Genomic DNA, 9,152 nt, shown 5'->3' with positions numbered 1-9,152 from the left:
AGCTCCAGGAGTTGGTGATGGACAGGGAGGTCTGGCGTGCTGCAGTCCCTGAGGTCACCAACAGTCAGATAGGACTTAGCAACTGAGCAACAACAACAAGGACCCAGCTCAGTATTATTCCACTAGAAGGCCTTTTCAGCCCTATTCCACCATCTCCCACTCCCAAACCTTGATTAGGTGCTTTCTCTGTTTCTCAGAACCCCTTGTGGTTTTTGGCAAGTTATAACCCAGGTTATCCTAGAAGGTTCTGATAAAAGGTTTAGGCTCTAGCATCTCAGGAAAAAATTTTTCCTTCTCATATTAACTTTGTTCTCACTCATTGACTTGGAATATCTATTATAAAGCGTGGATAAAGGTGTGAGTATATAATCTCCTTTCAGAAATAGTAATCACTAATGTTATGTGCCAGGCATTGCTATATGAAAGAAAGTGAAGTCACTCAGTCGTGTCCGACTCTTTGCGACCCCATGGACTCTAGCCTACCAGGCTCCTCTGTCCATGGGATTCTCCAGGCAGGAATACTGGAGTGGGTTGCCGTTTCCTTCTCCAGCAGATCTTCCCAACCCAGGGATTGAACCCAGGTCTCCCGCATTGGAGGCAGACACTTTACCATCTGAGCTTATCCTCATAACAACTCATTGAGGTAAGTACTGCTGCTACTGCTAAGTCACTTCAGTTGTGTCTGACTCTGTGTGACCCCATAGATGGAAGCCCATACGAGTACCTCCATTTTTACATATGGAAAAAAGTAAACTAAATCATACAGAAAGTAAGTGATTCGCTCCAAATTATATGATTTCTGTGACAGACCTGGGATTTGAACCAAGGCGTTTTGGCTTCAGAGCCAACTCTTAATCGTTAAATTCTCCTGCTGCATGGAACAGGCTCTAATTGGGAGGGGTAAAGAAAGCAAACTAAAAAAAAAAAAGAAAGCAAACTTCCCCTATCTGTTCCTCCATTTGAGTTCCTTGAAGTTTGGCATGAGATACTACAGAATCATGGCCTACAATTTATGGCCACCAGATAAGACAGAATCAGACTCCTCCCAGGACAAAGAGCTAAACTGGCAGCCATAGACTCTCTCCTGATAAAGCTTCCTCCATCTCCTCCATCACTTGGATGTGGGAGCCATGGGTTACATTGGAAGCAGAGGGAATCCATAGAAAGGGACTTGGGAAACACCACCCTGCATGCATGCATGCTCAGTCACTTCAGTTCAGTTCAGTCGCTCAGTCGTATCCGACTCTCCGCGACCCCATGAACCACAGCACGCCAGGCCTCCCTTCTTTGTGACCTATGGACTATAGAGCATGCCAGGCTCCTCGGTCCTTGGGATTCTCCAGGCAAGAATACTGGAGTGTATTGCCATGCCCTCCTCCAGGGGATCTTCTCAACCCAGGAATTGAACCCATATCTCCTGAGTCTCCTGCACTGCAGTCAGGTTCTTTACCCGCTGAGCCACCTGGGAAGCCAATTACCCGATTGCTGCTGCTAAGTCACTTCAGTCGTGTCCGACTCTGTGTGACCCCATAGACAGAAGCCCACCAGGCTCCCCTGTCCCTGGGATTCTCCAGGCAAGAACATTGGAGTGGGTTGCCATTTCCTTCTCCAATGTGTGAAAGTGATTAGAGCTTAGAAAATCCTTGTAAAAGCCTCCCTCTTAGTCAACCTTGATTTCCATAGGAATGGGGACATTATTTAGCAGAAAAAAAAAATGTCTCCTAAGATTTCATTAGCCCAGCAGTCTCTGTCACAAGTTGCAACAGCCAAGGTCTCTAGAGAACAGGGGAGTGGGTCCTAATCATCGTGGTCACTGATATCATTGTTAAAGGCTTCTCCCAGCACAACCATCATTGTTCCTTTCATGACATCTCTTAACTGGACTTGGAGATCTGGAGCTTAGGAAATTCATTTTCTGTTTCTAACTCCTAGAACATGGGTTGGCAGAGAGGACCTTTCCGTATATGTTTCCTAAATGAACAAATGGAAGAAGGTGGAGGTCTAGGAAGAAAAAAGGGGAAGGGACGGAAGTATGGGGTGAGGAGGAAAGAAGAGTAGGGAACAAGGGAGGGGCCAGAGGGATGTTGGGGCAGAAGCACAGAGAGGACCCAGTGGCTGGGTGGACCTGGCCACCGCTGACCACCAGCCCCCACAGATGTCTGGATCCCACCCATAGCCCCAGGCTCAGTGACCATCTCACCCCTCTGGAATCCACAGAAACAGGTCATGGAGAGAGACAGTCACTTGTTCTTAAGGGAAAGAGACTGAACAGGAAGCACTCAGGGCAACTGATTCCGGTGAGGTAGGATTCCAGGAAACCCAGTCTCCAGAAAAACACTAGACTTCTGAGAGGTGGAATGATGAACTCCTTGCCTTTTCTCCATTGCTCAGCTCCTTGCACTCGACCTGGCCAGCCCTGGATCCTGAAGGCCTTCCCTGTCGGGTTCTCAGGTGTAGATGGAGGGAACCTCAGCCATTCCCAGCTCCTCTCAATGGACCAAGCCACTGAGGCTTTATGGCCCTGCCTCCTTACCAGACTTTCCTGGGAGAGCAAGGGGAGGGCCATCCCGGAGGGCCATCCCCCTGCCTCCTGCCTCCACCATCCTTCTGCCCAGTGAAGATGCCTATTGGAATTCCCTGAATGTTGTCAACAAGAACCCTACAAGGAAGAGGTCCCTGTGGACAAAGCAGGAGAAAACCTCCCCATTGGGGAGGCATAGTAACCTATTTCCTTTTCCAGCCTTCAGAGGGATATGACCAGCCTAGGGGAGAGGATATTGTACCTGGTCTTCTCATAAAGATGTTCAGAACTGAAGGCCTCGTGTTGATTCTCCTGTTACCTCCAAAGCCCCTGTACCCCAACTTGTCAATTAGAACATGTTTGGGTCACACCCTTATTTCTTCTGAACAACCTTGAGCAAATAAAAATCTCCCTCTATTCCTGACCAGAATAACAACTCTACTGAACTCTAACTGAAATTCTTCCTGCTGTCCCAGAGCTGGTCCTGATTACCAGTGGGGTTGGGCCAGCTGGAGCATTGGTAGGAGGAGGAAGGCTGGACTTTGGATGCTGAATTTTGAGTCAGGTGGGCCCACAGACCTCAAGGAGAAGAGGGTGGGCTGGCAAGAGAGGAAAGGCTAGGGCTGTGGCAGTCCTAATAACCGGGGACTCTCTGTGGAGGTTGAGAATGCCTCTGGAAGGGACTCTTGTGGGAATTCGTTCTTGTTTGTTAAAACAAGTACCTTAGAAGGTTTCTGGGTTTATGTCTGGGGAGGAAGCTGAGGGAAATGGCAGGAGGTGATGATGGTACTAATGATCAAGGGCACATTAGTGGTCCTTTGGGACAGCCTCACACACAGAGCACTTTCACATGTATTTTCTCATCAGGTCCTCCTGGCACACCTGGGGGGGAGTGTTGTGATCCTTGTTTTGCAGATAATGACAATGATGGTGACCCACTGAGTGCTCATGATGGGCCAAGTCTTGAAAGAGTCAGTAATGCTCATTTTGGTCCCTTCACTGCTGAGTCATTAAGGGCCTTCAAGGTCAACATGTCAATTTCCTTACTCTCTTTTACAGCCATGAAAATTAAAGCTCAGAGCAGCAAAGTCATTGCCCTGCATGAGTTAGTGTAGGTGATTCAGACTTAGAAATCCTGCCTCCTAGCCATGTCCCCATTCCATTGACCTCAGACTTCTTCCTCTGCTTCATTCTCTATGAATTGGCAGAAAAAGCTGTCTACCTGTCCAGTGATAATTAGTTAATTGCAGCCATCTCATCATGCATGCCCTCAACATTTTTATCCCTGGGAATTTGTATCGCCCAGTGCTGTAAATCTTGTTTGAGCCAATGAAGTACACAAAGCTCAGATAAGGTAATAGGATAGTAATAATAATGATAAGAACAGCAACAACAAAACAATAACAATAGTGATGTTAATTATTATGTGCACATGCATGCTAAGTCACTTCTGTGGTGTCCAACTCTTTGCGACGCTGTAGGCTATGGCCTGCCAGGCCCCTCTGTCCGTGGGAATTTTCCAAGCAAGAATACTGGAGTTGGCTGCCATTTCCTTCTCTGGTTATTATAATAATAGTAAAACTTTATAGGTATTGTTTCTTACGTGCTTTACTTATAATAACCCATGTAATATTCAAATGTCTCAAGATGACATCTCATCTTGAAATTCAGTGGAAACATTGTTTTGACCACCAGTGGAAACACTCCCTACTAGACACTAACATCTCCAAACTAGCAGAGCTCAGAGTTCCTGAAATAGGAAATAAATATTCTGTGAGTGAGTTACTGGGTATGAGTCACAGAATCCACCCCCATTTCACGGCTTGATTCCCATGTCCATGCATTCTGGCACTGGAGGAAACAATGTTTAAACTTAGCATCATGTTTAATTTAAAGAAGTGTGTAAGATAGGGTCCTATTCTTTCAAAGTGTAGTTACCTACGAATAGCAATAACTGAATCTTAATAAGTCATTTCATCTTTCAACTTGTCCAGCTTATTCCAAGTGTTGGCGGTTAGTTAAGGTCACTGACTCTATAATTATAAACCCACAGAAGTGAAATGAGTTTCTTGATCAGATGCAATGCTGTGGGGATTCTCTGATGGTGGATTAGGCACACTGTGAATTCATAGATAATGATGCTAGCAAAAGCTTCGTGGGCAAGGGAAGCAAATTCATATCTAGAATCTGCATATGTTCCCATGAAGACAAATCACTGTCCCCTCCCCAATGAAAGAGATCCAATATAATAAAACTGCCACAGGTGACAGCTGTTCTCCTGAGGCATGGCGTCATAGAGTTGATATCTGCTATTCGTGATTTAAGCACTCATCAGTAGTGGCAAACAGATCAGCCGTGGAAAAAGGAAACCCTGGTCCTAAGCCCATATGAATAGCCTCCATCCTTGCTTAATGGACATTTTGCTCATACGCCCACTGAATGAGGGTCTCAGGAAAAAGCCTGACTGACATTCACAGAGCGTGTCATTTTTTCGACCTGATTTGTCTCCTCTGAAGCTGATAGCCTTTCATGAACATTCACACAGGACACACAGATTCTGTGTCCACTCTAAGGAAGTCCATCCACATATATCTCCTTTCCCCACACTTTCTTGCCACCAATCTTTGTATCTTGTGGTGTAGTTACTTAGTAGTTTTTGCTCATTTTTGCATTTTCCTATGGAAATCAATCTGTGAAAACTTTCTATCTTTCAAAGTTTTAATTTTGGTAATCTATATCTCCTTTGGAAAATATTCATTCCATCCAAGTTTGCAAATTTTTTGCATAGGGATCAGCAAACAGAGAAAGCAGAGTTGGGGAACTTAAGTTTCTTGCACAAGAATACACAGCTGATAAGTGGTAGTTTACCAATCTGCCCAAGCAGAAACTTTGAGATCATTAGTGCAGAAATGGATCAAAAGGGAAAAGAATTGGAGAGCCTGACATTTCAGTCTAGTAGCAAAATATTTCCCCCAAATAGATGAACTGAGTCCCACCAGACAGGTGCTATGATCCACTCTGCCGTTTTCTTTGTTCAAGGAAACAGGAAAAAGTTAAAAAAAATCCTCATAGAGACCAAATTAACAGAGAATTAATTAACAACATTTTTTTTAACTCCACCCCTTAGTAGCTGTACACTTCCTAAGAACTGCTGGTTTGTGGACTGTAAATTCCATGAGGACGAGGCTGTGACTCCCTGTCACCAGTGCCAGGGATTGGTGATGACAACTGACAATTAATGTCCCCCATCAGTGAACTACAGGGAATCAGAGATACTGGTAAAGCTGGATTAAAACCCTGATAGCTTCCTTGATTGCTCCCTTTTTTACCTACACACCCAAGTCATCACATGCTCTTGCTTCTTTCCTTGTCACTTCAGCACTTCTCCACTTGCTGCCACCCTTGAGTCTAGTACCTCAGAAATTATGCCTAGGTCTACTTCACTAAATGTTCCTCTTTAATCCAACCCTCTCATCCGTGGTCCCAAGCCATTCTTCTGAATATACTATGGCACCCTCTCTCCTCTACTCTGGTCTGCATCCCAGGTTCTTAAAAATAGAGGCTGTCTATCTTTAAGATAAAATCTGTTATCATCTTGAATTACAAGCTCTGCTACTATCTATCCAAGTAGAGAGACAGACAAAACCTCATCACTTCACCCACAGGACTCTCACCTCTCCATTATCCTGATTCCTGACTCTAGTTGTAGCAGAGCTACAAAGTTGACTCCACACCTTCTGGAAGGAACTCCAAGAGCCAGTAAGACCTCTTCCCCAGTATCCAGGCAACCCCCTTCCCCACCAAGCCAGAAACAGAAAGTTCTCAAAAGTTTTAAGTCCCTTCTACCAGACACATAGCTCCCTAACCTCTCCCCAGATGGAGAGAATGCTCCAACAGCCCATGGGACCCTTCACTTTCTGCCTGAAACCTCCTGGAAAAGTTGCCTGGAACTTTGCCACACCATTGGTGCTGCGGTACTCACCTACCTAATCCCCTGCTTAGCTCAGCCCTGTTACATCTCTCATCCACAAGACATCTGAGCCATCAATGAGGCCTGAAAGAAAGCTGGATTTTCATGCTAACTCTAAGGCTTGTGCCAGGGTTCTTATAGAGTCTCATATGTCATTTAGGTCCCTTGAAAGAATCAGAGGCACTGTTTATAATGTGCTGTACCTGTAACAACTTTAATTCTTCTATGGTGTTTTAATTCACCCTATGGTTCACAGAAGACACACTAGTTTACAGCATTTGATTTCATGCATTTCACCTACTGTGACATAGAATTTTGGAGACACAGAGGTCTTAGAGACCTTTCAATTTGAGGTGCTCATTCTATAGATGAATAAAGTGAGATCCAGAGAAAGGAAGTAAATGGCCCAAAGTCACATAACAAGTTAGCAAGGTTGGGACTAGAACCCAGGTCAATTAATGTCAAGTTCTGTTCCTCCACAAGATGATGTAGAGTACACTGTATCAGTCCCATAAACCATATTGCTTCCATGCATCAGGTCAGGTCCATGGGTTACATTGGCTCTATATACCATTTGCTTAATTTTCAATGTTGGTTGCACATATTTATTTTCCTGTACCACTATGATTGCCTACAACTTGACGTTCTATTATGTCCATATACCACATCACTTTCAGGTACCATGTTCCATGTTAGTTACATGCACACTATTGGTCCCAGTGCCTCTATTATAGATTACATTATCACCCATAGTATTTGCTTCTCTCACTGTAGAGGGAATACATATCCATCCCCATGCCACATGACTTGCATTACTTTTCTGTGGGAAGAAAATACTTCCTGCCCTTTTGTCAGAAGGCCTACACATAGGACTTGCTTTGGTCAATAAGATGTCAGCAAAGAGATGTGTGTTCAGTTCAATTCAGTCACTCAGTGGTGTCCAACTCTTTGCAACCACATGGACTGCAGTACACCAGGCCTCCCTGTCCATCACCAACTCTTGGTTTACTCAAACTCATGTCCATTGACATGTGTGTTACTTCTGAGCAGAAGCTTTAAGAGTCATCATGTATTTCAGCCATTGTTCCTTTCTCTTTCTCATAAGTCTGATGTGTTCCAGATAGGGCTTCCTCCTTCAGGCTGGATCCAAGAATCCAATGGCAAAAGGTCATAGTCTACTTACAACTGATTGGAATGTGACAAATAAATGGACTTTTACTGTGTGATCCCATGAGATTATGGAGTTTTTTCTAACTGTACCACAATGTAGAATGATGATCAAGACAGCCATCCTTGGTTTCATGTTCCACATTTGTTCCACTGACCAAGTACTGTGTTGGTTCTATTGTATAATATTGGTTTCATATGTTATAGATGCTGTCCCTTTCCTCATCAATGAAGACTTTAACCCAGACTCCTCCTGTCTCCCAGTTCAGCAGACCAGTCTACCTCCCCATCACTTTGAGAAAAGCCCTCTTCATGTCCTTATTCCTCAGACTGTAGACCACAGGATTAAGCAGAGCAGTGAAGACATTATAGAAGAGTGATACATGCTTGTCTTGCTCAGGGGAATAGCTTGAATTGGGCCTCATGTAGAGGTAGGTGGCTGGAGCATAGAAGAATGTGATCACAGTCAGGTGGGAAGCACAGGTGGAGAAAGCCTTGCAGCGGGCCTGCATGGACTTAATCTTGAGAATGGCTTGGGCAATACGGATGTAGGAGGCCAGAATAAGCGAGAGTGGGGCAACAACCATCAAGACACTGATGACTGAATCCACCATTTCAATGACGTGGGTATCCATGCAAGCCAAACTGCGTACTGAAGGGCCTTCACAACAGTAGTGGTTGACCATGTTGGGCCCACAGTATGGCAGCCTCATGGTGAAAAAAGTGTGGATAAAAGAGACAAAGAAACCACAGGCCCAGGTCCCAGCCGACAGCTGTGTGCACAAGCCCCAGCTGAGGATGACAGTATAACGCAGTGGATAGCAGATGGCCACATACCGGTCAAAGGCCATGACGACAAATAAAATGCACTCAGTCAGGCTCATGGCACCAAAGATGTACATTTGTAGCCAACAACCAGCAAAGGAGATGGTCTGAGATCGAGAAAGAAGATGTACCAGCATCTGGGGCACTGTGGTGGTGACATAACTCATATCCAGCAGGGAGAGGATACAGAGGAAGAAGTACATGGGAGTGTGGAGATGCATGTCCAGGTATATTAGGGTGATGATGAGCCCATTGCCAAGGACTGAGCTCAGGTATAGAAGAAGGAAGACACTGAAGAGGATCCTGTTGGTCATGGGGTCACTGGAGAAGCCAAGGAGGATAAATTCAGAAACCCAGGTTTGGTTCTGCCCTGGAGGCATCCACATGATGGGCCTATAGGAGAATGATATGCATTTAAATACCACCTAAAATATGATAGTTTAGTAAGATTTGGAGGGAGGTAACAGTCAACTTACACAGTATCTGCTCCAGACCCCAAAACCTGCAGATGTAAGCAGAGATCATTTGTCTGGATGTGTGACAAGCCTCTCCTCACCTTATAAATTTGTCTCTTTGACAACTGATGATAAGAGGCATTACCAATAGAGGGCAGGGCTTCCTTGTTGGCTCAGGAGGTAAACTATCTGCCTGAAATGCAAGAGATCCGGG

The 9,152-nt window shown here is 44.9% G+C and overlaps 1 protein-coding gene across 1 annotated transcript; it reads right to left on the bottom strand.

Moving 5' to 3' along the window:
- Positions 1–7,936: 7,936 nt before the first annotated feature.
- Positions 7,937–8,869, bottom strand: LOC129541229 (olfactory receptor 2A12-like). The gene has a single exon (XM_055402987.2). The coding sequence runs from the start codon at positions 8,867–8,869 to the stop codon at positions 7,937–7,939; it is 933 nt and encodes a 310-aa protein (XP_055258962.2).
- Positions 8,870–9,152: the final 283 nt, after the last annotated feature.

Source organism: Moschus berezovskii, chromosome 4, assembly GCF_049115385.1.
Source record: "Moschus berezovskii isolate FMDL1 chromosome 4, NW_MosBer_1.0, whole genome shotgun sequence".
Lineage (NCBI taxonomy): Eukaryota > Metazoa > Chordata > Mammalia > Artiodactyla > Moschidae > Moschus > Moschus berezovskii.
This window is presented reverse-complemented; position numbering and strand designations above follow the sequence as displayed.